This window comes from Vicugna pacos, chromosome 31 (genome assembly GCF_048564905.1).
Source record: "Vicugna pacos chromosome 31, VicPac4, whole genome shotgun sequence".
NCBI classification, from domain to species: Eukaryota; Metazoa; Chordata; class Mammalia; order Artiodactyla; family Camelidae; genus Vicugna; species Vicugna pacos.
Genome location: NC_133017.1, coordinates 10,123,260 through 10,151,206, shown reverse-complemented (window position 1 = coordinate 10,151,206; position 27,947 = coordinate 10,123,260). Strand labels below are relative to the sequence as shown.

General features: G+C 61.4%; 2 protein-coding genes across 3 annotated transcripts in view; both read left to right on the top strand.

The window, feature by feature from the left end:
- Nucleotides 1–53: 53 nt before the first annotated feature.
- On the top strand, nucleotides 54–26,844 carry LOC140690635 (uncharacterized). The gene is made up of 5 exons (XM_072952520.1): nucleotides 54–217; nucleotides 12,950–13,076; nucleotides 18,806–18,998; nucleotides 25,291–26,237; nucleotides 26,454–26,844. Exons 3-5 carry the CDS (start codon nucleotides 18,929–18,931, stop codon nucleotides 26,571–26,573), a joined length of 1,137 nt encoding a protein of 378 aa, XP_072808621.1. The 5' UTR covers nucleotides 54–217; nucleotides 12,950–13,076; nucleotides 18,806–18,928; the 3' UTR covers nucleotides 26,574–26,844.
- LOC140690627 (uncharacterized) overlaps nucleotides 26,454–27,947 on the top strand; it is a 15,191-nt gene continuing 13,697 nt past the window's right edge. For both annotated transcript variants that reach the window (XM_072952507.1, XM_072952505.1), the window contains exon 1: nucleotides 26,454–26,646. In XM_072952507.1, coding sequence (XP_072808608.1) covers nucleotides 26,577–26,646 — 70 coding nt within the window. In that variant the 5' untranslated portion in view covers nucleotides 26,454–26,576. The remainder of the gene's footprint in view (nucleotides 26,647–27,947) is intronic.

Sequence of the window (27,947 nt, the reverse complement as noted above, 5' to 3'; positions counted from 1 at the left end):
ACCGGCAGCCGGCCCGGCCCGCAGGTCTCAGAGCCCTGCCTGGCCAGGACCACTCCTGCTTCTGCCCCACTCGACCGTCTGCTGCCTGATCAGACTGGGACCTTGGTCATCTCAGTCACCCAGGAGGCAAGAGACACACCCTAGGGCATGGGCGCCACCTCGGGCAGCAGGGCCCTGCCCCGGTTCTCCACATCCCAGCCAGCCCGCTTGGACCCAGGTTGGTGACGTGATCGGCCCCCCAGGCCTCTGACCCTTCCTCAGCCTGCTCTTGCTTGAGGCAGGACCCCCCCAACATGACTGCCCCACCGCCACCAGTCAGGAAGGGGCTGTGGGGCCACCCTGGTGGGGTCTGAGTGGTGGCCCGGCCTGGGCGGGCCTGCCCTGGGCCTCCCTGTGTTACCTTTCGGTCCCTCTGGCCAAAAGGCCAGAGGCGCCTGGGGTGAGACCCGACCCACTGTCGGCACTGTTGGCAAAGGCCGTTGCTGCGGGCTTTCCGCGGGCCGCGACCTCGGGATCTTGGGATGCAACAAAACATGTCTGAGCTGAGCTGAGTTCACCAGCCAAGTCAGTTGAGAAGTGTCCTTCTCTACACAGCGGGTGCCTGGTGACCTGGGTCCCAAGTTGTGTTGGGCTCTGTTGCCAGGGAAGTGAGGTCACTTCCTGGGGTCCCCTTCCCCAAGCTTCCTCCTTACACAAAGCTCCCCAAGGGCCTTTTTGGGCTGTTGATGGCTCACTTCCCACCCCATGCCATGTCCACCCAGTGACACCAACTCGGCCCCTCCTATAGCCCTGGGGAGGCCTGGATGCAGCCAGGGTCACAGCTCTGATGACACAGCTGGCTTCAGACCCGGCTCCCCCGCCAGCAGTGCTGTCACCCTGGACAAGCCACCTGCTTCTCAGGGTCTCCCCAATCCCCCATCGGCGCAGTGGGGATCATCTGGACCCGGCTTCCTAGGAGAGCCATCATGTCTCTAGAACCACAAACACCTACTGCACCTGTCACCTCTGTGGGCTGGCATCACAGGGAGCTCATGCACAGACTCAGCAAAGGAAGGGCCCCACAGAGGGCTGGTGTGCAGGCCCAGGTGTGTGCAGGCACACGTAGGAGCAGGCCCAGTAGTGTGCAGGCCCAAGAGTGTGCAGGGGTAGGAGTGTGCAGACAGAGGAGTGCGCAGGACAAGGAGGGTGCAGGCCCAGGAGTGTGCAGGCCCTGGAGAGGACAATCCCTGGAACGTGCAGGCCCAGGACTGTGCAGACCAAGCAGTGTGCACCCCCAGGAGTGTGCAGGGCCAGGAGTGTGCAGGCACATGTGGGAGCAGCCCCAGTAGTGTGCAGACCCAGGAGTGTGCAGGCCGTGGAGTGTGCAGGCAAAGGAGGGTGCAGGCCCAGTCCAGGGCAGGTCCAGGAGTGTTCAGGCCCAGGAGTGTGCAGACACCGGAGTGTGCAGAGACAGGAGTGTGCAGGCCCAGGGCTGTGCAGACCCAGCAGTGTGCAGGCCCAGGAGTGTGCAGCCCCTGTACTGTGCAGTACCAGGGGACGTCAGGCCCCAGAGTGTGCAGGCCCAAGAAAGGGCAGGTCCAAGGGTGTTCAGGCGCAGGAATGGGGAGTCCCAGGACCGTGCCCACCAAGCAGAGGGCAGGCCCAGGCGTGTGCATGCCCAGGAGTGTGCAGGCACAGGAGGCAGCAGACCGAGGAGTGTGCAGACCCAGGTGTGTGCAGGCACAAGTGGGAGCAGTCCCAGTAGTGTGCAGGCCCAGAGTGTGCAGGTGCCGGATAGGGCCGGCCGAATTGGGGGCAGGCCCAGGAATTGGAAGGCGCAGGAGTGTGCAGGGCCAGAAGTGTGCTGTCCCAAGAGTGTGCAGTGCCAATAGTGTTCAGGCCCAGGAGTGTTCAGGACCAGGAGTTTGTAGGCCGAGGAGTATGTAGTCACAGGAGGGAGCAGGTACAGGAGTGTGGAAGCCCAGGAGTGTACAGGCCAATGTTCGTGCAGGCCCAGGTGTGCACAGGTCCAGGAGAGTGCATGCCCTGGTGTGTGCAGTCCCAGGAGTCTGCAGGCCCTGGGTTGTGCAGGCCCAGGAGTGTGTAGGTACAGGAGGGAGGAGGCCCAGGAGTTTGCAGGCAAGGAGTGTGTAAGGATAGATGCGTACAGGCCCTGGAGTGTGCAGGCCCTTGAGTGTGCACACGAGGGATTGTGCGAGCCCAGGAGAGGGCAGGCCCAGCAGTGTGCAGGCCCAGGAGTGTGCAGACACAGGAGGGATCAGTCACAGGAGTGTGCAGGTCCAGGAGTGTACAGGCCCAGGTGTGTTTAGGCCCAACATTGTGCAGGTCCAGGAGTGTGCAGGCCCAGGAGTGTGCAGACAGAGGAGTGTGCAGGCCAAGGAGGGTGCAGGCCCAGGCCAGGGAAGGCCCAGGAGTGTGCAGGAGCAGGAGTGTGCAGACACTGGAGTGTGCAGAGACAGGAGTGTGCAGGCCCAGGAGTGTGCCGGCACAGGTGGGAACAGGGCTAGGAGTGTGCAGGCATAGATGGGAGCAGGCCCAGGAGTGTACAAGCCCAGGTTTATGCAGGTCCAAGTGTGCGCAGGTCCAGGAGTGTGAAGGCCCAGGTGTCTGCTGTCCCAGGAGTGTGCAGGTCCTGAAGTTTGCAGGCCCAGGAGTGTACAAGCCCAGGTTCATGCAGGCCCGAGTGTTCGCAGGTCCAGGAGTATGAAGGCCCAGGTGTCTGCTGTCCCAGGAGTGTGCAGGTCCTGAAGATTGCAGGCCCAGGAGTGTGCAGACAAAGGTGTGTGCAGGCCAAGGAGGGTGTAGGTCCTGGAGTGTACAGGCCCAGGAGTGTGCAGGCCAAGGCGTGTGCAGACTCCGCAGTGTGCAGAGACAGGATTGTGCAGGCCCAAGATTGTACAGGCCTTGGGCTGTGCAGCCCAGCAGTGTTCAGGCCCAGGAGTGTGCAAAATCAGGATTATACAGGCCCAGGTGTGTTCAGGCTAAACATTGTGCATGTCTTGGAGTGTGCAGGCCTATGAGTGTGCAATCCAGGTGTGTGCGGGCCCAACAGTGTGCAAGCCTAGGCCAGAGAAGGCCCATGCAGGGAAGGCCCAGGAGTGTACAGATCCAGGAGTGTGCAGGCCCAGGAGTGTGCATGCCCAGGAGTGTGCAGGCACAGGAGGGAGCAGGCCGAGGAGTGTGCAGTGCCAGGTGTGTGCAGGCACAAGTGGGAGCAGGCCCAGTAGTGTGAAGGCCCAAGAATGTGCAGGTCCTGGAGAGGGCCGGCCGAATAGGGGGCAGGCCCAGGAGAGGGAAGGCCCAGGAGTTTGCAGGCTCTGGAATGTGCACACGAGGATTTGTGCGGACCCAGGAGAGGGCAGGCCCAGGAGTGAGCAGACAGAGGAGTGTACAGGCCCAGGAGTGTGCAGGACCAGGAGTGTGCAGACACTGGAGTGTGCAGAGACAGGAGTGTGCAGTCCTAGGATTGTGACGGCACAGGAGGGACAGGCGAAGAAGTGTGTCGGCATAGGTGGGAGCAGGCCCAGTAGTGTGCAGGCACAGGTGGTAGTAGGCTAATGAGTGTGAAAGCCAAGGAGTGTGCAGACACCGGAGTGTGCAGAGACAGGGGAGTTCATATCCTGGAGTCTACAGGCCGAGGAGTGTGCAGGCCCAGGTGTGTGCAGGCACAAGTGGGAGCAGGCCCAGTAGTGTGAAGGCCCAAGGATGTACAGGTCCAGAAGAGGGCCGGCCGAATTTGGGGCAGGCCCAGGAGAGGGAAGTCCCAGGAGTGTGCAGGACCTGGAGTGTGCAGACACAGGAGGGATCAGTCACAGGTGTGTGCAGGTCCAGGGGTATACAGGCCCAGGTGTGTGCAGGCCCAACATTTTGTAGGTCCAGGAGAGGGCAGGCCCAGGAGTGTGCAGACAGTGGAGTGTGCAGGAAAAGGAATACGCAGGCCCAGGCCAGGGCAGGCCCAGGAGTGTACAGGCCCATGTGTGTGCAGGCCCTGGAGTTTGCAGGCCAAGGAGTGTGCAGGCCCAGGAGTGTGCAGACAGAGGAGTGCACAGGACAAGGAAGGTGCAGGCCAAGGAATGTGCAGACCCTGGAGAGGACAATCCCTGGAATGTGCAGGCCCAGGAGTGTGCAGACCAAGCAGTGTGCACCCCCAGGAGTGTGCAGGGCAAGGAGTGTGCAGGCCCAGGAGTGTGCAGGCACAAGTGGGAGCAGCCCCAGTAGTGTGCAGACCCAGGAGTGTGCAGGCCTTGGAGTGTGCAGGCCCAGGAGGGTGCAAGCCCAGTCCAGGGCAGGTCCAGGAGTGTACAGGCCCAGGAGTGTGCAGACACCGGAGTGTGCAGAGACAGGAGTGTGCGGCCCACGGCTGTGCATACCCAGCAGTGTGCAGGCCCAGGAGTGTTCAGTCCCTGTAGTGTCTGGAACCAGGGGACGTCAGGCCCCAGAGTGTGCAGGCCCAAGAAAGGGCAGGCCCAAGGGTGTTCAGGCGCAGGAATGGGGAGTCCCATGACCATACCCACCAAGCAGAGGGCAGGCCCAGGCGTGTACATGCCTAGGAGTGTGCCGGCACAGGAGGGAGTACGCTCAGGAGTGTGCAGGCCAAGGAGTGTGCAGACCGGAGTGTGCAGAGACAGGAGAGTGCAGGCCCAGTATTGTACAGGCCTAGGGCTGTGTATTTCAATCCGTGTGTAGCCCCAGGAGTGTGCCGGCACAGATGGGAACAAGCCTAGCTGTGCACAGGCATAAGTGGTAACAGGCCCAGGAGTGTACAAGCCCAGGTTCATGCAGGCCGAGGTGTGCGCAGGTCCAGGAGTGTGTAGGCCCAGGTGTGTGCTGTCCCAGGAGTGTGCGGGCCTAGGAGAACACAGGCTCTGGAGTGTGCAGGCCCAGGAGTGTGGAGGTCCATGAGAGGGCCGGGCGAATTGGAGGCAGGCCCAGGAGAGGGAAGGCCCATGAGTGTGCAGGCCCTGAGTGTGCACTCGAGGGATTGTGCGGGCCCAGGAGAGGGCAGGCCCTGGGTGGTGCAGGCCCAGGAGTGTGTAGGTACAGGAGGGAGGAGGCCCAGGAGTTTGCAGGCAAGGAGTGTGTAAGGATAGATGCGTACAGGCCCTGGAGTGTGCAGGTAAACTAGACATGGCTGATACATGGACAGTGAGTGCAAAGTTAGAAAGCCTCTGGGTTTTCCCTCTTTAGGGAGGGAGAGGGAGGCTCAGCATAGGTCCTTGAGCTTCCGCGAGAAAAGTGGCTCTCAGTCCAGGTCGGCTGCGGGCGCCTCTGGGGTTGTCACACCTGAGGGGCCCTCTGTGGACGGGTCCTGTGTTCTTGGCACTGACGTGGATTTTCCTCCTCCTCTTCCCCAAGGGGCGGTAGAGGCTCGGGGGGCAGCTTCCAGCCGATCACGGCCATCCTGCTGCCCTCATGCACGCTGGCCCTGCACGCCCGGCAGCTGGACGTCAGGCTGCAGCTGGACTACGTCTCCGCCTCGCAGGTAAGAGGAGCCCCGCTGCTTCCCTGGGGGCCGGCAAGGGGGTCCCTCGGGAGGGGTTTCGGTTGGGGGCTCCTGGCTAGACGCCGCAGCCGTGTGAGTGGCACCGTTGGGGTGAAGGAGGCTGGTGCCAGGGACAGGGCAGGCCCAGGAGTGTGCAGGCCCAGGAGTGTGCATGCCCAGGAGTGTGCAGGCATAGGAGGGAGCAGGCCCAGTAGTGTGCAGGCCAAGTAGAGTGCAGGCCCTGAAGTTTGCAGGCCCAGCTGTGTGCAGACAGAGGAGTGTGCAGGCCAAGGAGGGTGCAGGCCCAGGGGTGTACAGGCCCAGGAGTGTGCAGGCCCAGGCGTGTGCAGACTCCGGAGTGTGCAGAGACAGGAGTGTTCAGGCCCAGAATTGTACAGGCCTAGGGCTGTGCAGGCCCAGCAGTGTTCAGACCCAGGAGTGTGCAAAATCAGGAGTACACAGGCCCAGGTGTGTTCAGGCTCAAGATTGTGCATGTCCTGGAGTGTGCAGGCCCATGAGTGTGCAATCCAGGAGTGTGCAGGCCCAGTAGTGTGCAAGCCAGGGCCAGAGAAGGCCCATGCCAGGGAAGGCCCAGGAGTGTACAGATCCAGGATTGTGTAGGCCCAGGAGTGTGCATGCCCAGGAGTGCCCAGATGAGGGGTTTGAGGCCGTGGTGGGATGTACTTCACGGGCATAAATAGCGTAAAGAGCATAAAACTACATGGTAGTGATGGTCGGACAGCATGGGAATGCACTTAATGTTCCTGAAATGCACAATTTAAAAGGGAAAAAAATCTGTATTTTATTAAAGGAAGTGGAAAATGGAAAAATACAGGATGCCATAAATGATGTAAAACAAATAAACTAAACTAAAGAAAAACAAAACAAAAGCAAATTCAGGGGTAGGGAAGTCAACTTCGGGTAGGGGAGGGGATTTATGGTGGGATTTTGGAGAAGGTGTAGGAGGGTGCAGAGGGGGCAGAGCCCTAGGGGGTGATGATGCCTGAAATGGTTCTCCACTGCCCAGCGGCCCAGGTGCAGGTGCAGGAACTGCAGGCTTCTCAGGAGCAGCAAGATCAGCAGGAGCGGCAGGCTCTTCAGGAGTGGCAAGATCAGCAGGAGCGGCAGGCTCTTCAGGAGCGGCGGGCTCTTCAGGAATGGCAGGCTCTTCAGGAGCTGCAGGCTCTTCAGGAGCGGCTAGATGAGCAGGAATGGCAGGCTCTTCAGGAGCTGCAGGCTCTTCAGGAATGGCAGGCTCTTCAGGAGCTGCAGGCTCCTCAGGAGCGGCTAGATCAGCAGGAATGGCGGGCTCTTCAGGAGCGGCTAGATCAGCAGGAATGGCGGGCTCTTCAGGAGCAGCTAGATCAGCAGGAATGGCGGGCTCTTCAGGAGCAGCTAGATCAGCAGGAGCGTCAGGCTCATCAGGATCGGTGGGCTCTTCAGGAGCGGCAGGCTCTTCAGGAGTGGCAAGATCAGCAGGAACAGCAGGTTCTTCAGGAGTGGCTAGATCAGCAGGAATGGCGGGCTCTTCAGGAGCGGCTAGATCAGCAGGAACGGCAGGCGCTTCAGGAGCGGCGGGCTCTTCAGGAGCGGCGGGCTCTTCAGGAATGGCAGGCTCTTCAGGAGCTGCAGGCTCCTCAGGAGCGGCTAGATCAGCAGGAATGGCGGGCTCTTCAGGAGCAGCTAGATCAGCAGGAGCGTCAGGCTCTTCAGGATCGGTGGGCTCTTCAGGAGCGGCAGGCTCTTCAGGAGCCGTGGGCTCTTCAGGAGCGGCGGGCTCTTCAGGAGCGGCTAGATCAGGAGGAGAGGCAGGCTCTTCAGGAGCTGCAGGTTGTTCAAGAGCGGCAAGATCAGCAGGAGCGGCAGGCTCTTCAGGAGCGGCTAGATGAGCAGGAGCAGCAGGCTCTTCAGGAGCTGCAGGCAAGATCCTGGGGAGAGACCTGGGCGATGTCTGGGCAGGAGGCTGTGGTGGTGGGGAGCCCTTCATACCCAGACTCTTCCGGAGCCTGTGCTGGCCTTCCACAGTGTGGCACACCAGCCCCTCACTTGGGGAGCTGGCATGAGTGTCCTGGTTCCCCGGATCCTGCGGTGTCTGGCTCTGCAATGACAGTGACCGGCAGCCGGCCCGGCCCGCAGGTCTCAGAGCCCTGCCTGGCCAGGACCACTCCTGCTTCTGCCCCACTCGACCGTCTGCTGCCTGATCAGACTGGGACCTTGGTCATCTCAGTCACCCGGGAGGCAAGAGACACACCCTAGGGCATGGGCGCCACCTCGGGCAGCAGGGCCCTGCCCCAGTTCTCCACATCCCAGCCAGCCCGCTTGGACCCAGGTTGGTGACGTGATCGGCCCCCCAGGCCTCTGACCCTTCCTCAGCCTGCTCTTGCTTGAGGCAGGACCCCCCCAACATGACTGCCCCACCGCCACCAGTCAGGAAGGGGCTGTGGGGCCACCCTGGTGGGGTCTGAGTGGTGGCCCGGCCTGGGCGGGCCTGCCCTGGGCCTCCCTGTGTTACCTTTCGGTCCCTCTGGCCAAAAGGCCAGAGGCGCCTGGGGTGAGACCCGACCCACTGTCGGCACTGTTGGCAAAGGCCGTTGCTGCGGGCTTTCCGCGGGCCGCGACCTCGGGATCTTGGGATGCAACAAAACATGTCTGAGCTGAGCTGAGTTCACCAGCCAAATCAGTTGAGAAGTGTCCTTCTCTACACAGCGGGTGCCTGGTGACCTGGGTCCCAAGTTCTGTTGGGCTCTGTTGCCAGGGAAGTGAGGTCACTTCCTGGGGTCCCCTTCCCCAAGCTTCCTCCTTACACAAAGCTCCCCAAGGGCCTTTTTGGGCTGTTGATGGCTCACTTCCCACCCCATGCCATGTCCACCCAGTGACACCAACTCGGCCCCTCCTATAGCCCTGGGGAGGCCTGGATGCAGCCAGGGTCACAGCTCTGATGACACAGCTGGCTTCAGACCCGGCTCCCCCGCCAGCAGTGCTGTCACCCTGGACAAGCCACCTGCTTCTCAGGGTCTCCCCAATCCCCCATCGGCGCAGTGGGGATCATCTGGACCCGGCTTCCTAGGAGAGCCATCATGTCTCTAGAACCACAAACACCTACTGCACCTGTCACCTCTGTGGGCTGGCATCACAGGGAGCTCATGCACAGACTCAGCAAAGGAAGGGCCCCACAGAGGGCTGGTGTGCAGGCCCAGGTGTGTGCAGGCACACGTAGGAGCAGGCCCAGTAGTGTGCAGGCCCAAGAGTGTGCAGGGGTAGGAGTGTGCAGACAGAGGAGTGCGCAGGACAAGGAGGGTGCAGGCCCAGGAGTGTGCAGGCCCTGGAGAGGACAATCCCTGGAACGTGCAGGCCCAGGACTGTGCAGACCAAGCAGTGTGCACCCCCAGGAGTGTGCAGGGCCAGGAGTGTGCAGGCACATGTGGGAGCAGCCCCAGTAGTGTGCAGACCCAGGAGTGTGCAGGCCGTGGAGTGTGCAGGCAAAGGAGGGTGCAGGCCCAGTCCAGGGCAGGTCCAGGAGTGTTCAGGCCCAGGAGTGTGCAGACACCGGAGTGTGCAGAGACAGGAGTGTGCAGGCCCAGGGCTGTGCAGACCCAGCAGTGTGCAGGCCCAGGAGTGTGCAGTCCCTGTACTGTGCAGAACCAGGGGACGTCAGGCCCCAGAGTGTGCAGGCCCAAGAAAGGGCAGGTCCAAGGGTGTTCAGGCGCAGGAATGGGGAGTCCCAGGACCGTGCCCACCAAGCAGAGGGCAGGCCCAGGCGTGTGCATGCCCAGGAGTGTGCAGGCACAGGAGGCAGCAGACCGAGGAGTGTGCAGACCCAGGTGTGTGCAGGCACAAGTGGGAGCAGTCCCAGTAGTGTGCAGGCCCAGAGTGTGCAGGTGCAGGATAGGGCCGGCCGAATTGGGGGCAGGCCCAGGAATTGGAAGGCGCAGGAGTGTGCAGGGCCAGAAGTGTGCTGTCCCAAGAGTGTGCAGTGCCAATAGTGTTCAGGCCCAGGAGTGTTCAGGACCAGGAGTTTGTAGGCCGAGGAGTATGTAGTCACAGGAGGGAGCAGGTACAGGAGTGTGGAAGCCCAGGAGTGTACAGGCCAATGTTCGTGCAGGCCCAGGTGTGCACAGGTCCAGGAGAGTGCATGCCCTGGTGTGTGCAGTCCCAGGAGTCTGCAGGCCCTGGGTTGTGCAGGCCCAGGAGTGTGTAGGTACAGGAGGGAGGAGGCCCAGGAGTTTGCAGGCAAGGAGTGTGTAAGGATAGATGCGTACAGGCCCTGGAGTGTGCAGGCCCTTGAGTGTGCACACGAGGGATTGTGCGAGCCCAGGAGAGGGCAGGCCCAGCAGTGTGCAGGCCCAGGAGTGTGCAGACACAGGAGGGATCAGTCACAGGAGTGTGCAGGTCCAGGAGTGTACAGGCCCAGGTGTGTTTAGGCCCAACATTGTGCAGGTCCAGGAGTGTGCAGGCCCAGGAGTGTGCAGACAGAGGAGTGTGCAGGCCAAGGAGGGTGCAGGCCCAGGCCAGGGAAGGCCCAGGAGTGTACAGGTCCAGGAGTGTGCAGGAGCAGGAGTGTGCAGACACTGGAGTGTGCAGAGACAGGAGTGTGCAGGCCCAGGAGTGTGCCGGCACAGGTGGGAACAGGGCTAGGAGTGTGCAGGCATAGATGGGAGCAGGCCCAGGAGTGTACAAGCCCAGGTTTATGCAGGTCCAAGTGTGCGCAGGTCCAGGAGTGTGAAGGCCCAGGTGTCTGCTGTTCCAGGAGTGTGCAGGTCCTGAAGTTTGCAGGCCCAGGAGTGTACAAGCCCAGGTTCATGCAGGCCCGAGTGTTCGCAGGTCCAGGAGTATGAAGGCCCAGGTGTCTGCTGTCCCAGGAGTGTGCAGGTCCTGAAGATTGCAGGCCCAGGAGTGTGCAGACAAAGGTGTGTGCAGGCCAAGGAGGGTGTAGGTCCTGGAGTGTACAGGCCCAGGAGTGTGCAGGCCAAGGCGTGTGCAGACTCCGCAGTGTGCAGAGACAGGATTGTGCAGGCCCAAGATTGTACAGGCCTTGGGCTGTGCAGCCCAGCAGTGTTCAGGCCCAGGAGTGTGCAAAATCAGGATTATACAGGCCCAGGTGTGTTCAGGCTAAACATTGTGCATGTCTTGGAGTGTGCAGGCCTATGAGTGTGCAATCCAGGTGTGTGCGGGCCCAACAGTGTGCAAGCCTAGGCCAGAGAAGGCCCATGCAGGGAAGGCCCAGGAGTGTACAGATCCAGGAGTGTGCATGCCCAGGAGTGTGCAGGCACAGGAGGGAGCAGGCCGAGGAGTGTGCAGTGCCAGGTGTGTGCAGGCACAAGTGGGAGCAGGCCCAGTAGTGTGAAGGCCCAAGAATGTGCAGGTCCTGGAGAGGGCCGGCCGAATAGGGGGCAGGCCCAGGAGAGGGAAGGCCCAGGAGTTTGCAGGCTCTGGAATGTGCACACGAGGATTTGTGCGGACCCAGGAGAGGGCAGGCCCAGGAGTGAGCAGACAGAGGAGTGTACAGGCCCAGGAGTGTGCAGGACCAGGAGTGTGCAGACACTGGAGTGTGCAGAGACAGGAGTGTGCAGTCCTAGGATTGTGACGGCACAGGAGGGACAGGCGAAGAAGTGTGTCGGCATAGGTGGGAGCAGGCCCAGTAGTGTGCAGGCACAGGTGGTAGTAGGCTAATGAGTGTGAAAGCCAAGGAGTGTGCAGACACCGGAGTGTGCAGAGACAGGGGAGTTCATATCCTGGAGTCTACAGGCCGAGGAGTGTGCAGGCCCAGGTGTGTGCAGGCACAAGTGGGAGCAGGCCCAGTAGTGTGAAGGCCCAAGGATGTACAGGTCCAGAAGAGGGCCGGCCGAATTTGGGGCAGGCCCAGGAGAGGGAAGTCCCAGGAGTGTGCAGGACCTGGAGTGTGCAGACACAGGAGGGATCAGTCACAGGTGTGTGCAGGTCCAGGGGTATACAGGCCCAGGTGTGTGCAGGCCCAACATTTTGTAGGTCCAGGAGAGGGCAGGCCCAGGAGTGTGCAGACAGTGGAGTGTGCAGGAAAAGGAATACGCAGGCCCAGGCCAGGGCAGGCCCAGGAGTGTACAGGCCCATGTGTGTGCAGGCCCTGGAGTTTGCAGGCCAAGGAGTGTGCAGGCCCAGGAGTGTGCAGACAGAGGAGTGCACAGGACAAGGAAGGTGCAGGCCAAGGAATGTGCAGACCCTGGAGAGGACAATCCCTGGAATGTGCAGGCCCAGGAGTGTGCAGACCAAGCAGTGTGCACCCCCAGGAGTGTGCAGGGCAAGGAGTGTGCAGGCCCAGGAGTGTGCAGGCACAAGTGGGAGCAGCCCCAGTAGTGTGCAGACCCAGGAGTGTGCAGGCCTTGGAGTGTGCAGGCCCAGGAGGGTGCAAGCCCAGTCCAGGGCAGGTCCAGGAGTGTACAGGCCCAGGAGTGTGCAGACACCGGAGTGTGCAGAGACAGGAGTGTGCGGCCCACGGCTGTGCATACCCAGCAGTGTGCAGGCCCAGGAGTGTTCAGTCCCTGTAGTGTCTGGAACCAGGGGACGTCAGGCCCCAGAGTGTGCAGGCCCAAGAAAGGGCAGGCCCAAGGGTGTTCAGGCGCAGGAATGGGGAGTCCCATGACCATACCCACCAAGCAGAGGGCAGGCCCAGGCGTGTACATGCCTAGGAGTGTGCCGGCACAGGAGGGAGTACGCTCAGGAGTGTGCAGGCCAAGGAGTGTGCAGACCGGAGTGTGCAGAGACAGGAGAGTGCAGGCCCAGTATTGTACAGGCCTAGGGCTGTGTATTTCAATCCGTGTGTAGCCCCAGGAGTGTGCCGGCACAGATGGGAACAAGCCTAGCTGTGCACAGGCATAAGTGGTAACAGGCCCAGGAGTGTACAAGCCCAGGTTCATGCAGGCCGAGGTGTGCGCAGGTCCAGGAGTGTGTAGGCCCAGGTGTGTGCTGTCCCAGGAGTGTGCGGGCCTAGGAGAACACAGGCTCTGGAGTGTGCAGGCCCAGGAGTGTGGAGGTCCATGAGAGGGCCGGGCGAATTGGAGGCAGGCCCAGGAGAGGGAAGGCCCATGAGTGTGCAGGCCCTGAGTGTGCACTCGAGGGATTGTGCGGGCCCAGGAGAGGGCAGGCCCTGGGTGGTGCAGGCCCAGGAGTGTGTAGGTACAGGAGGGAGGAGGCCCAGGAGTTTGCAGGCAAGGAGTGTGTAAGGATAGATGCGTACAGGCCCTGGAGTGTGCAGGTAAACTAGACATGGCTGATACATGGACAGTGAGTGCAAAGTTAGAAAGCCTCTGGGTTTTCCCTCTTTAGGGAGGGAGAGGGAGGCTCAGCATAGGTCCTTGAGCTTCCGCGAGAAAAGTGGCTCTCAGCCCAGGTCGGCTGCGGGCGCCTCTGGGGTTGTCACACCTGAGGGGCCCTCTGTGGACGGGTCCTGTGTTCTTGGCACTGACGTGGATTTTCCTCCTCCTCTTCCCCAAGGGGCGGTAGAGGCTCCGGGGGCAGCTTCCAGCCGATCACGGCCATCCTGCTGCCCTCATGCACGCTGGCCCTGCACGCCCGGCAGCTGGACGTCAGGCTGCAGCTGGACTACGTCTCCGCCTCGCAGGTAAGAGGAGCCCCGCTGCTTCCCTGGGGGCCGGCAAGGGAGTCCCTCGGGAGGGGTTTCGGTTGGGGGCTCCTGGCTAGATGCCGCAGCCGTGTGAGTGGCACCGTTGGGGTGAAGGAGGCTGGTGCCAGGGACAGGTCAGGCCCAGGAGTGTGCAGGCCCAGGAGTGTGCATGCCCAGGAGTGTGCAGGCATAGGAGGGAGCAGGCCCAGTAGTGTGCAGGCCAAGTAGAGTGCAGGCCCTGAAGTTTGCAGGCCCAGCTGTGTGCAGACAGAGGAGTGTGCAGGCCAAGGAGGGTGCAGGCCCAGGGGTGTACAGGCCCAGGAGTGTGCAGGCCCAGGCGTGTGCAGACTCCGGAGTGTGCAGAGACAGGAGTGTGCAGGCCCAGGATTGTACAGGCCTAGGGCTGTGCAGGCCCAGCAGTGTTCAGGCCCAGGAGTGTGCAAAATCAGGAGTATACAGGCCCAGGTGTGTTCAGGCTCAAGATTGTGCAAGTCCTGGAGTGTGCAGGCCCATGAGTGTGCAATCCAGGAGTGTGCGGGCCCAGTAGTGTGCAAGCCAGGACCAGAGAAGGCCCATTTCAGGGAAGGCCCAGGAGTGTACATATCCAGGGGTGTGCAGGACCAGGAGTGTGCAGACACTGGAGTGTGCAGAGACAGGAGTGTGCAGTCCCAGGATTGTGACGGCACAGGAGGGACAGGCGAAGAAGTGTGTCGGCATAGGTGGGAGCAGGCCCAGTAGTGTGCAGGCACAGGTGGTAGTAGGCTAATGAGTGTGAAAGCCAAGGAGTGTGCAGACACCGGAGTGTGCAGAGACAGGGGAGTTCATATCCTGGAGTCTACAGGCCGAGGAGTGTGCAGGCCCAGGTGTGTGCAGGCACAAGTGGGAGCAGGCCCAGTAGTGTGAAGGCCCAAGGATGTACAGGTCCAGGAGAGGGCCGGCCGAATTTGGGGCAGGCCCAGGAGAGGGAAGTCCCAGGAGTGTGCAGGACCTGGAGTGTGCAGACACAGGAGGGATCAGTCACAGGTGTGTGCAGGTCCAGGGGTATACAGGCCCAGGTGTGTGCAGGCCCAACATTTTGTAGGTCCAGGAGAGGGCAGGCCCAGGAGTGTGCAGACAGTGGAGTGTGCAGGAAAAGGAATACGCAGGCCCAGGCCAGGGCAGGCCCAGGAGTGTACAGGCCCATGTGTGTGCAGGCCCTGGAGTTTGCAGGCCAAGGAGTGTGCAGGCCCAGGAGTGTGCAGACAGAGGAGTGCACAGGACAAGGAAGGTGCAGGCCAAGGAATGTGCAGACCCTGGAGAGGACAATCCCTGGAATGTGCAGGCCCAGGAGTGTGCAGACCAAGCAGTGTGCACCCCCAGGAGTGTGCAGGGCAAGGAGTGTGCAGGCCCAGGAGTGTGCAGGCACAAGTGGGAGCAGCCCCAGTAGTGTGCAGACCCAGGAGTGTGCAGGCCTTGGAGTGTGCAGGCCCAGGAGGGTGCAAGCCCAGTCCAGGGCAGGTCCAGGAGTGTACAGGCCCAGGAGTGTGCAGACACCGGAGTGTGCAGAGACAGGAGTGTGCGGCCCACGGCTGTGCATACCCAGCAGTGTGCAGGCCCAGGAGTGTTCAGTCCCTGTAGTGTCTGGAACCAGGGGACGTCAGGCCCCAGAGTGTGCAGGCCCAAGAAAGGGCAGGCCCAAGGGTGTTCAGGCGCAGGAATGGGGAGTCCCATGACCATACCCACCAAGCAGAGGGCAGGCCCAGGCGTGTACATGCCTAGGAGTGTGCCGGCACAGGAGGGAGTACGCTCAGGAGTGTGCAGGCCAAGGAGTGTGCAGACCGGAGTGTGCAGAGACAGGAGAGTGCAGGCCCAGTATTGTACAGGCCTAGGGCTGTGTATTTCAATCCGTGTGTAGCCCCAGGAGTGTGCCGGCACAGATGGGAACAAGCCTAGCTGTGCACAGGCATAAGTGGTAACAGGCCCAGGAGTGTACAAGCCCAGGTTCATGCAGGCCGAGGTGTGCGCAGGTCCAGGAGTGTGTAGGCCCAGGTGTGTGCTGTCCCAGGAGTGTGCGGGCCTAGGAGAACACAGGCTCTGGAGTGTGCAGGCCCAGGAGTGTGGAGGTCCATGAGAGGGCCGGGCGAATTGGAGGCAGGCCCAGGAGAGGGAAGGCCCATGAGTGTGCAGGCCCTGAGTGTGCACTCGAGGGATTGTGCGGGCCCAGGAGAGGGCAGGCCCTGGGTGGTGCAGGCCCAGGAGTGTGTAGGTACAGGAGGGAGGAGGCCCAGGAGTTTGCAGGCAAGGAGTGTGTAAGGATAGATGCGTACAGGCCCTGGAGTGTGCAGGTAAACTAGACATGGCTGATACATGGACAGTGAGTGCAAAGTTAGAAAGCCTCTGGGTTTTCCCTCTTTAGGGAGGGAGAGGGAGGCTCAGCATAGGTCCTTGAGCTTCCGCGAGAAAAGTGGCTCTCAGCCCAGGTCGGCTGCGGGCGCCTCTGGGGTTGTCACACCTGAGGGGCCCTCTGTGGACGGGTCCTGTGTTCTTGGCACTGACGTGGATTTTCCTCCTCCTCTTCCCCAAGGGGCGGTAGAGGCTCGGGGGGCAGCTTCCAGCCGATCACGGCCATCCTGCTGCCCTCATGCACGCTGGCCCTGCACGCCCGGCAGCTGGACGTCAGGCTGCAGCTGGACTACGTCTCCGCCTCGCAGGTAAGAGGAGCCCCGCTGCTTCCCTGGGGGCCGGCAAGGGGGTCCCTCGGGAGGGGTTTCGGTTGGGGGCTCCTGGCTAGACGCCGCAGCCTTGTGAGTGGCACCGTTGGGGTGAAGGAGGCTGGTGCCAGGGACAGGGCAGGCCCAGGAGTGTGCAGGCCCAGGAGTGTGCATGCCCAGGAGTGTGCAGGCATAGGAGGGAGCAGGCCCAGTAGTGTGCAGGCCAAGTAGAGTGCAGGCCCTGAAGTTTGCAGGCCCAGCTGTGTGCAGACAGAGGAGTGTGCAGGCCAAGGAGGGTGCAGGCCCAGGGGTGTACAGGCCCAGGAGTGTGCAGGCCCAGGCGTGTGCAGACTCCGGAGTGTGCAGAGACAGGAGTGTGCAGGCCCAGAATTGTACAGGCCTAGGGCTGTGCAGGCCCAGCAGTGTTCAGGCCCAGGAGTGTGCAAAATCAGGAGTACACAGGCCCAGGTGTGTTCAGGCTCAAGATTGTGCATGTCCTGGAGTGTGCAGGCCCATGAGTGTGCAATCCAGGAGTGTGCAGGCCCAGTAGTGTGCAAGCCAGGGCCAGAGAAGGCCCATGCCAGGGAAGGCCCAGGAGTGTACAGATCCAGGATTGTGTAGGCCCAGGAGTGTGCATGCCCAGGAGTGTCCAGATGAGGGGTTTGAGACCGTGGTGGGATGTACTTCACGGGCATAAATAGCGTAAAAAGCATAAAACTACATGGTAGTGATGGTCGGACAGCATGGGAATGCACTTAATGTTCCTGAAATGCACAATTTAAAAGGGAAAAAAATCTGTATTTTATTAAAGGAAGTGGAAAATGGAAAAATACAGGATGCCATAAATGATGTAAAACAAATAAGCTAAACTAAAGAAAAACAAAACAAAAGCAAATTCAGGGGTAGGGAAGTCAACTTCGGGTAGGGGAGGGGATTTATGGTGGGATTTTGGAGAAGGTGTAGGAGGGTGCAGAGGGGGCAGAGCCCTAGGGGGTGATGATGCCTGAAATGGTTCTCCACTGCCCAGCGGCCCAGGTGCAGGTGCAGGAACTGCAGGCTTCTCAGGAGCAGCAAGATCAGCAGGAGCGGCAGGCTCTTCAGGAGTGGCAAGATCAGCAGGAGCGGCAGGCTCTTCAGGAGCGGCGGGCTCTTCAGGAATGGCAGGCTCTTCAGGAGCTGCAGGCTCTTCAGGAGCGGCTAGATGAGCAGGAATGGCAGGCTCTTCAGGAGCTGCAGGCTCTTCAGGAATGGCAGGCTCTTCAGGAGCTGCAGGCTCCTCAGGAGCGGCTAGATCAGCAGGAATGGCGGGCTCTTCAGGAGCAGCTAGATCAGCAGGAGCGTCAGGCTCTTCAGGATCGGTGGGCTCTTCAGGAGCGGCAGGCTCTTCAGGAGTGGCAAGATCAGCAGGAGCGGCAGGCTCTTCCGGAGCTGCAGGCTCTTCAGGAGCGGCTAGATCAGCAGGAACAGCAGGTTCTTCAGGAGTGGCTAGATCAGCAGGAATGGCGGGCTCTTCAGGAGCGGCTAGATCAGCAGGAACGGCAGGCGCTTCAGGAGCGGCGGGCTCTTCAGGAGTGGCGGGCTCTTCAGGAATGGCAGGCTCTTCAGGAGCTGCAGGCTCTTCAGGAGCGGCTAGATGAGCAGGAATGGCAGGCTCTTCAGGAGCTGCAGGCTCTTCAGGAATGGCAGGCTCTTCAGGAGCTGCAGGCTCCTCAGGAGCGGCTAGATCAGCAGGAATGGCGGGCTCTTCAGGAGCGGCTAGATCAGCAGGAATGGCGGGCTCTTCAGGAGCAGCTAGATCAGCAGGAATGGCGGGCTCTTCAGGAGCAGCTAGATCAGCAGGAGCGTCAGGCTCTTCAGGATCGGTGGGCTCTTCAGGAGCGGCAGGCTCTTCAGGAGTGGCAAGATCAGCAGGAGCGGCAGGCTCTTCAGGAGCTGCAGGCTCTTCAGGAGCGGCTAGATCAGCAGGAACAGCAGGTTCTTCAGGAGTGGATAGATCAGCAGGAATGGCGGGCTCTTCAGGAGCGGCTAGATCAGCAGGAACGGCAGGCGCTTCAGGAGCGGCGGGCTCTTCAGGAGCGGCGGGCTCTTCAGGAGCGGCGGGCTCTTCAGGAATGGCAGGCTCTTCAGGAGCTGCAGGCTCCTTAGGAGCGGCTAGATCAGCAGGAATGGCGGGCTCTTCAGGAGCAGCTAGATCAGCAGGAATGGCGGGCTCTTCAGGAGCAGCTAGATCAGCAGGAGCGTCAGGCTCTTCAGGATCGGTGGGCTCTTCAGGAGCGGCAGGCTCTTCAGGAGTGGCAAGATCAGCAGGAGCGGCAGGCTCTTCAGGAGCTGCAGGCTCTTCAGGAGCGGCTAGATCAGCAGGAACAGCAGGTTCTTCAGGAGTGGCTAGATCAGCAGGAATGGCGGGCTCTTCAGGAGCGGCTAGATCAGCAGGAACGGCAGGCGCTTCAGGAGCGGCGGGCTCTTCAGGAGCGGCGGGCTCTTCAGGAGCGGCGGGCTCTTCAGGAATGGCAGGCTCTTCAGGAGCTGCAGGCTCCTTAGGAGCGGCTAGATCAGCAGGAATGGCGGGCTCTTCAGGAGCAGCTAGATCAGCAGGAGCGTCAGGCTCTTCAGGATCGGTGGGCTCTTCAGGAGCGGCAGGCTCTTCAGGAGCCGTGGGCTCTTCAGGAGCGGCGGGCTCTTCAGGAGCGGCTAGATCAGGAGGAGAGGCAGGCTCTTCAGGAGCTGCAGGTTGTTCAAGAGCGGCAAGATCAGCAGGAGCGGCAGGCTCTTCAGGAGCGGCTAGATGAGCAGGAGCAGCAGGCTCTTCAGGAGCTGCAGGCAAGATCCTGGGGAGAGACCTGGGCGATGTCTGGGCAGGAGGCTGTGGTGGTGGGGAGCCCTTCATACCCAGACTCTTCCGGAGCCTGTGCTGGCCTTCCACAGTGTGGCACACCAGCCCCTCACTTGGGGAGCTGGCATGAGTGTGCTGGTTCCCCGGATCCTGCGGTGTCTGGCTCTGCAATGACAGTGACCGGCAGCCGGCCCGGCCCGCAGGTCTCAGAGCCCTGCCTGGCCAGGACCACTCCTGCTTCTGCCCCACTCGACCGTCTGCTGCCTGATCAGACTGGGACCTTGGTCATCTCAGTCACCCGGGAGGCAAGAGACACACCCTAGGGCATGGGCGCCACCTCGGGCAGCAGGGCCCTGCCCCGGTTCTCCACATCCCAGCCAGCCCGCTTGGACCCAGGTTGGTGACGTGATCGGCCCCCCAGGCCTCTGACCCTTCCTCAGCCTGCTCTTGCTTGAGGCAGGACCCCCCCAACATGACTGCCCCACCGCCACCAGTCAGGAAGGGGCTGTGGGGCCACCCGGGTGGGGTCTGAGTGGTGGCCCGGCCTGGGCGGGCCTGCCCTGGGCCTCCCTGTGTTACCTTTCGGTCCCTCTGGCCAAAAGGCCAGAGGCGCCTGGGGTGAGACCCGACCCACTGTCGGCACTGTTGGCAAAGGCCGTTGCTGCGGGCTTTCCGCGGGCCGCGACCTCGGGATCTTGGGATGCAACAAAACATATCTGAGCTGAGCTGAGTTCACCAGCCAAGTCAGTTGAGAAGTGTCCTTCTCTACACAGCGGGTGCCTGGTGACCTGGGTCCCAAGTTCTGTTGGGCTCTGTTGCCAGGGAAGTGAGGTCACTTCCTGGGGTCCCCTTCCCCAAGCTTCCTCCTTACACAAAGCTCCCCAAGGGCCTTTTTGGGCTGTTGATGGCTCACTTCCCACCCCATGCCATGTCCACCCAGTGACACCAACTCGGCCCCTCCTATAGCCCTGGGGAGGCCTGGATGCAGCCAGGGTCACAGCTCTGATGACACAGCTGGCTTCAGACCCGGCTCCCCCGCCAGCAGTGCTGTCACCCTGGACAAGCCACCTGCTTCTCAGGGTCTCCCCAATCCCCCATCGGCGCAGTGGGGATCATCTGGACCCGGCTTCCTAGGAGAGCCATCATGTCTCTAGAACCACAAACACCTACTGCACCTGTCACCTCTGTGGGCTGGCATCACAGGGAGCTCATGCACAGACTCAGCAAAGGAAGGGCCCCACAGAGGGCTGGTGTGCAGGCCCAGGTGTGTGCAGGCACACGTAGGAGCAGGCCCAGTAGTGTGCAGGCCCAAGAGTGTGCAGGGGTAGGAGTGTGCAGACAGAGGAGTGCGCAGGACAAGGAGGGTGCAGGCCCAGGAGTGTGCAGGCCCTGGAGAGGACAATCCCTGGAACGTGCAGGCCCAGGACTGTGCAGACCAAGCAGTGTGCACCCCCAGGAGTGTGCAGGGCCAGGAGTGTGCAGGCACATGTGGGAGCAGCCCCAGTAGTGTGCAGACCCAGGAGTGTGCAGGCCGTGGAGTGTGCAGGCAAAGGAGGGTGCAGGCCCAGTCCAGGGCAGGTCCAGGAGTGTTCAGGCCCAGGAGTGTGCAGACACCGGAGTGTGCAGAGACAGGAGTGTGCAGGCCCAGGGCTGTGCAGACCCAGCAGTGTGCAGGCCCAGGAGTGTGCAGTCCCTGTACTGTGCAGAACCAGGGGACGTCAGGCCCCAGAGTGTGCAGGCCCAAGAAAGGGCAGGTCCAAGGGTGTTCAGGCGCAGGAATGGGGAGTCCCAGGACCGTGCCCACCAAGCAGAGGGCAGGCCCAGGTGTGTGCATGCCCAGGAGTGTGCAGGCACAGGAGGCAGCAGACCGAGGAGTGTGCAGACCCAGGTGTGTGCAGGCACAAGTGGGAGCAGTCCCAGTAGTGTGCAGGCCCAGAGTGTGCAGGTGCAGGATAGGGCCGGCCGAATTGGGGGCAGGCCCAGGAATTGGAAGGCGCAGGAGTGTGCAGGGCCAGAAGTGTGCTGTCCCAAGAGTGTGCAGTGCCAATAGTGTTCAGGCCCAGGAGTGTTCAGGACCAGGAGTTTGTAGGCCGAGGAGTATGTAGTCACAGGAGGGAGCAGGTACAGGAGTGTGGAAGCCCAGGAGTGTACAGGCCAATGTTCGTGCAGGCCCAGGTGTGCACAGGTCCAGGAGAGTGCATGCCCTGGTGTGTGCAGTCCCAGGAGTCTGCAGGCCCTGGGTTGTGCAGGCCCAGGAGTGTGTAGGTACAGGAGGGAGGAGGCCCAGGAGTTTGCAGGCAAGGAGTGTGTAAGGATAGATGCGTACAGGCCCTGGAGTGTGCAGGCCCTTGAGTGTGCACACGAGGGATTGTGCGAGCCCAGGAGAGGGCAGGCCCAGCAGTGTGCAGGCCCAGGAGTGTGCAGACACAGGAGGGATCAGTCACAGGAGTGTGCAGGTCCAGGAGTGTACAGGCCCAGGTGTGTTTAGGCCCAACATTGTGCAGGTCCAGGAGTGTGCAGGCCCAGGAGTGTGCAGACAGAGGAGTGTGCAGGCCAAGGAGGGTGCAGGCCCAGGCCAGGGAAGGCCCAGGAGTGTGCAGGAGCAGGAGTGTGCAGACACTGGAGTGTGCAGAGACAGGAGTGTGCAGGCCCAGGAGTGTGCCGGCACAGGTGGGAACAGGGCTAGGAGTGTGCAGGCATAGATGGGAGCAGGCCCAGGAGTGTACAAGCCCAGGTTTATGCAGGTCCAAGTGTGCGCAGGTCCAGGAGTGTGAAGGCCCAGGTGTCTGCTGTCCCAGGAGTGTGCAGGTCCTGAAGTTTGCAGGCCCAGGAGTGTACAAGCCCAGGTTCATGCAGGCCCGAGTGTTCGCAGGTCCAGGAGTATGAAGGCCCAGGTGTCTGCTGTCCCAGGAGTGTGCAGGTCCTGAAGATTGCAGGCCCAGGAGTGTGCAGACAAAGGTGTGTGCAGGCCAAGGAGGGTGTAGGTCCTGGAGTGTACAGGCCCAGGAGTGTGCAGGCCAAGGCGTGTGCAGACTCCGCAGTGTGCAGAGACAGGATTGTGCAGGCCCAAGATTGTACAGGCCTTGGGCTGTGCAGCCCAGCAGTGTTCAGGCCCAGGAGTGTGCAAAATCAGGATTATACAGGCCCAGGTGTGTTCAGGCTAAACATTGTGCATGTCTTGGAGTGTGCAGGCCTATGAGTGTGCAATCCAGGTGTGTGCGGGCCCAACAGTGTGCAAGCCTAGGCCAGAGAAGGCCCATGCAGGGAAGGCCCAGGAGTGTACAGATCCAGGAGTGTGCAGGCCCAGGAGTGTGCATGCCCAGGAGTGTGCAGGCACAGGAGGGAGCAGGCCGAGGAGTGTGCAGTGCCAGGTGTGTGCAGGCACAAGTGGGAGCAGGCCCAGTAGTGTGAAGGCCCAAGAATGTGCAGGTCCTGGAGAGGGCCGGCCGAATAGGGGGCAGGCCCAGGAGAGGGAAGGCCCAGGAGTTTGCAGGCTCTGGAATGTGCACACGAGGATTTGTGCGGACCCAGGAGAGGGCAGGCCCAGGAGTGAGCAGACAGAGGAGTGTACAGGCCCAGGAGTGTGCAGGACCAGGAGTGTGCAGACACTGGAGTGTGCAGAGACAGGAGTGTGCAGTCCTAGGATTGTGACGGCACAGGAGGGACAGGCGAAGAAGTGTGTCGGCATAGGTGGGAGCAGGCCCAGTAGTGTGCAGGCACAGGTGGTAGTAGGCTAATGAGTGTGAAAGCCAAGGAGTGTGCAGACACCGGAGTGTGCAGAGACAGGGGAGTTCATATCCTGGAGTCTACAGGCCGAGGAGTGTGCAGGCCCAGGTGTGTGCAGGCACAAGTGGGAGCAGGCCCAGTAGTGTGAAGGCCCAAGGATGTACAGGTCCAGAAGAGGGCCGGCCGAATTTGGGGCAGGCCCAGGAGAGGGAAGTCCCAGGAGTGTGCAGGACCTGGAGTGTGCAGACACAGGAGGGATCAGTCACAGGTGTGTGCAGGTCCAGGGGTATACAGGCCCAGGTGTGTGCAGGCCCAACATTTTGTAGGTCCAGGAGAGGGCAGGCCCAGGAGTGTGCAGACAGTGGAGTGTGCAGGAAAAGGAATACGCAGGCCCAGGCCAGGGCAGGCCCAGGAGTGTACAGGCCCATGTGTGTGCAGGCCCTGGAGTTTGCAGGCCAAGGAGTGTGCAGGCCCAGGAGTGTGCAGACAGAGGAGTGCACAGGACAAGGAAGGTGCAGGCCAAGGAATGTGCAGACCCTGGAGAGGACAATCCCTGGAATGTGCAGGCCCAGGAGTGTGCAGACCAAGCAGTGTGCACCCCCAGGAGTGTGCAGGGCAAGGAGTGTGCAGGCCCAGGAGTGTGCAGGCACAAGTGGGAGCAGCCCCAGTAGTGTGCAGACCCAGGAGTGTGCAGGCCTTGGAGTGTGCAGGCCCAGGAGGGTGCAAGCCCAGTCCAGGGCAGGTCCAGGAGTGTACAGGCCCAGGAGTGTGCAGACACCGGAGTGTGCAGAGACAGGAGTGTGCGGCCCACGGCTGTGCATACCCAGCAGTGTGCAGGCCCAGGAGTGTTCAGTCCCTGTAGTGTCTGGAACCAGGGGACGTCAGGCCCCAGAGTGTGCAGGCCCAAGAAAGGGCAGGCCCAAGGGTGTTCAGGCGCAGGAATGGGGAGTCCCATGACCATACCCACCAAGCAGAGGGCAGGCCCAGGCGTGTACATGCCTAGGAGTGTGCCGGCACAGGAGGGAGTACGCTCAGGAGTGTGCAGGCCAAGGAGTGTGCAGACCGGAGTGTGCAGAGACAGGAGAGTGCAGGCCCAGTATTGTACAGGCCTAGGGCTGTGTATTTCAATCCGTGTGTAGCCCCAGGAGTGTGCCGGCACAGATGGGAACAAGCCTAGCTGTGCACAGGCATAAGTGGTAACAGGCCCAGGAGTGTACAAGCCCAGGTTCATGCAGGCCGAGGTGTGCGCAGGTCCAGGAGTGTGTAGGCCCAGGTGTGTGCTGTCCCAGGAGTGTGCGGGCCTAGGAGAACACAGGCTCTGGAGTGTGCAGGCCCAGGAGTGTGGAGGTCCATGAGAGGGCCGGGCGAATTGGAGGCAGGCCCAGGAGAGGGAAGGCCCATGAGTGTGCAGGCCCTGAGTGTGCACTCGAGGGATTGTGCGGGCCCAGGAGAGGGCAGGCCCTGGGTGGTGCAGGCCCAGGAGTGTGTAGGTACAGGAGGGAGGAGGCCCAGGAGTTTGCAGGCAAGGAGTGTGTAAGGATAGATGCGTACAGGCCCTGGAGTGTGCAGGTAAACTAGACATGGCTGATACATGGACAGTGAGTGCAAAGTTAGAAAGCCTCTGGGTTTTCCCTCTTTAGGGAGGGAGAGGGAGGCTCAGCATAGGTCCTTGAGCTTCCGCGAGAAAAGTGGCTCTCAGTCCAGGTCGGCTGCGGGCGCCTCTGGGGTTGTCACACCTGAGGGGCCCTCTGTGGACGGGTCCTGTGTTCTTGGCACTGACGTGGATTTTCCTCCTCCTCTTCCCCAAGGGGCGGTAGAGGCTCGGGGGGCAGCTTCCAGCCGATCACGGCCATCCTGCTGCCCTCATGCACGCTGGCCCTGCACGCCCGGCAGCTGGACGTCAGGCTGCAGCTGGACTACGTCTCCGCCTCGCAGGTAAGAGGAGCCCCGCTGCTTCCCTGGGGGCCGGCAAGGGTGTCCCTCGGGAGGGGTTTCGGTTGGGGGCTCCTGGCTAGACGCCGCAGCCGTGTGAGTGGCACCGTTGGGGTGAAGGAGGCTGGTGCCAGGGACAGGGCAGGCCCAGGAGTGTGCAGGCCCAGGAGTGTGCATGCCCAGGAGTGTGCAGGCATAGGAGGGAGCAGGCCCAGTAGTGTGCAGGCCAAGTAGAGTGCAGGCCCTGAAGTTTGCAGGCCCAGCTGTGTGCAGACAGAGGAGTGTGCAGGCCAAGGAGGGTGCAGGCCCAGGGGTGTACAGGCCCAGGAGTGTGCAGGCCCAGGCGTGTGCAGACTCCGGAGTGTGCAGAGACAGGAGTGTGCAGGCCCAGAATTGTACAGGCCTAGGGCTGTGCAGGCCCAGCAGTGTTCAGGCCCAGGAGTGTGCAAAATCAGGAGTACACAGGCCCAGGTGTGTTCAGGCTCAAGATTGTGCATGTCCTGGAGTGTGCAGGCCCATGAGTGTGCAATCCAGGAGTGTGCAGGCCCAGTAGTGTGCAAGCCAGGGCCAGAGAAGGCCCATGCCAGGGAAGGCCCAGGAGTGTACAGATCCAGGATTGTGTAGGCCCAGGAGTGTGCATGCCCAGGAGTGCCCAGATGAGGGGTTTGAGGCCGTGGTGGGATGTACTTCACGGGCATAAATAGCGTAAAGAGCATAAAACTACATGGTAGTGATGGTCGGACAGCATGGGAATGCACTTAATGTTCCTGAAATGCACAATTTAAAAGGGAAAAAAATCTGTATTTTATTAAAGGAAGTGGAAAATGGAAAAATACAGGATGCCATAAATGATGTAAAACAAATAAACTAAACTAAAGAAAAACAAAACAAAAGCAAATTCAGGGGTAGGGAAGTCAACTTCGGGTAGGGGAGGGGATTTATGGTGGGATTTTGGAGAAGGTGTAGGAGGGTGCAGAGGGGGCAGAGCCCTAGGGGGTGATGATGCCTGAAATGGTTCTCCACTGCCCAGCGGCCCAGGTGCAGGTGCAGGAACTGCAGGCTTCTCAGGAGCAGCAAGATCAGCAGGAGCGGCAGGCTCTTCAGGAGTGGCAAGATCAGCAGGAGCGGCAGGCTCTTCAGGAGCGGCGGGCTCTTCAGGAATGGCAGGCTCTTCAGGAGCTGCAGGCTCTTCAGGAGCGGCTAGATGAGCAGGAATGGCAGGCTCTTCAGGAGCTGCAGGCTCTTCAGGAATGGCAGGCTCTTCAGGAGCTGCAGGCTCCTCAGGAGCGGCTAGATCAGCAGGAATGGCGGGCTCTTCAGGAGCGGCTAGATCAGCAGGAATGGCGGGCTCTTCAGGAGCAGCTAGATCAGCAGGAATGGCGGGCTCTTCAGGAGCAGCTAGATCAGCAGGAGCGTCAGGCTCTTCAGGATCGGTGGGCTCTTCAGGAGCGGCAGGCTCTTCAGGAGTGGCAAGATCAGCAGGAGCGGCAGGCTCTTCAGGAGCTGCAGGCTCTTCAGGAGCGGCTAGATCAGCAGGAACAGCAGGTTCTTCAGGAGTGGCTAGATCAGCAGGAATGGCGGGCTCTTCAGGAGCGGCTAGATCAGCAGGAACGGCAGGCGCTTCAGGAGCGGCGGGCTCTTCAGGAGCGGCGGGCTCTTCAGGAATGGCAGGCTCTTCAGGAGCTGCAGGCTCCTCAGGAGCGGCTAGATCAGCAGGAATGGCGGGCTCTTCAGGAGCAGCTAGATCAGCAGGAGCGTCAGGCTCTTCAGGATCGGTGGGCTCTTCAGGAGCGGCAGGCTCTTCAGGAGCCGTGGGCTCTTCAGGAGCGGCGGGCTCTTCAGGAGCGGCTAGATCAGGAGGAGAGGCAGGCTCTTCAGGAGCTGCAGGTTGTTCAAGAGCGGCAAGATCAGCAGGAGCGGCAGGCTCTTCAGGAGCGGCTAGATGAGCAGGAGCAGCAGGCTCTTCAGGAGCTGCAGGCAAGATCCTGGGGAGAGACCTGGGCGATGTCTGGGCAGGAGGCTGTGGTGGTGGGGAGCCCTTCATACCCAGACTCTTCCGGAGCCTGTGCTGGCCTTCCACAGTGTGGCACACCAGCCCCTCACTTGGGGAGCTGGCATGAGTGTCCTGGTTCCCTGGATCCTGCGGTGTCTGGCTCTGCAATGACAGTGACCGGCAGCCGGCCCGGCCCGCAGGTCTCAGAGCCCTGCCTGGCCAGGACCACTCCTGCTTCTGCCCCACTCGACCGTCTGCTGCCTGATCAGACTGGGACCTTGGTCATCTCAGTCACCCGGGAGGCAAGAGACACACCCTAGGGCATGGGCGCCACCTCGGGCAGCAGGGCCCTGCCCCGGTTCTCCACATCCCAGCCAGCCCGCTTGGACCCAGGTTGGTGACGTGATCGGCCCCCCAGGCCTCTGACCCTTCCTCAGCCTGCTCTTGCTTGAGGCAGGACCCCCCCAACATGACTGCCCCACCGCCACCAGTCAGGAAGGGGCTGTGGGGCCACCCGGGTGGGGTCTGAGTGGTGGCCCGGCCTGGGCGGGCCTGCCCTGGGCCTCCCTGTGTTACCTTTCGGTCCCTCTGGCCAAAAGGCCAGAGGCGCCTGGGGTGAGACCCGACCCACTGTCGGCACTGTTGGCAAAGGCCGTTGCTGCGGGCTTTCCGCGGGCCGCGACCTCGGGATCTTGGGATGCAACAAAACATGTCTGAGCTGAGCTGAGTTCACCAGCCAAGTCAGTTGAGAAGTGTCCTTCTCTACACAGCGGGTGCCTGGTGACCTGGGTCCCAAGTTGTGTTGGGCTCTGTTGCCAGGGAAGTGAGGTCACTTCCTGGGGTCCCCTTCCCCAAGCTTCCTCCTTACACAAAGCTCCCCAAGGGCCTTTTTGGGCTGTTGATGGCTCACTTCCCACCCCATGCCATGTCCACCCAGTGACACCAACTCGGCCCCTCCTATAGCCCTGGGGAGGCCTGGATGCAGCCAGGGTCACAGCTCTGATGACACAGCTGGCTTCAGACCCGGCTCCCCCGCCAGCAGTGCTGTCACCCTGGACAAGCCACCTGCTTCTCAGGGTCTCCCCAATCCCCCATCGGCGCAGTGGGGATCATCTGGACCCGGCTTCCTAGGAGAGCCATCATGTCTCTAGAACCACAAACACCTACTGCACCTGTCACCTCTGTGGGCTGGCATCACAGGGAGCTCATGCACAGACTCAGCAAAGGAAGGGCCCCACAGAGGGCTGGTGTGCAGGCCCAGGTGTGTGCAGGCACACGTAGGAGCAGGCCCAGTAGTGTGCAGGCCCAAGAGTGTGCAGGGGTAGGAGTGTGCAGACAGAGGAGTGCGCAGGACAAGGAGGGTGCAGGCCCAGGAGTGTGCAGGCCCTGGAGAGGACAATCCCTGGAACGTGCAGGCCCAGGACTGTGCAGACCAAGCAGTGTGCACCCCCAGGAGTGTGCAGGGCCAGGAGTGTGCAGGCACATGTGGGAGCAGCCCCAGTAGTGTGCAGACCCAGGAGTGTGCAGGCCGTGGAGTGTGCAGGCAAAGGAGGGTGCAGGCCCAGTCCAGGGCAGGTCCAGGAGTGTTCAGGCCCAGGAGTGTGCAGACACCGGAGTGTGCAGAGACAGGAGTGTGCAGGCCCAGGGCTGTGCAGACCCAGCAGTGTGCAGGCCCAGGAGTGTGCAGCCCCTGT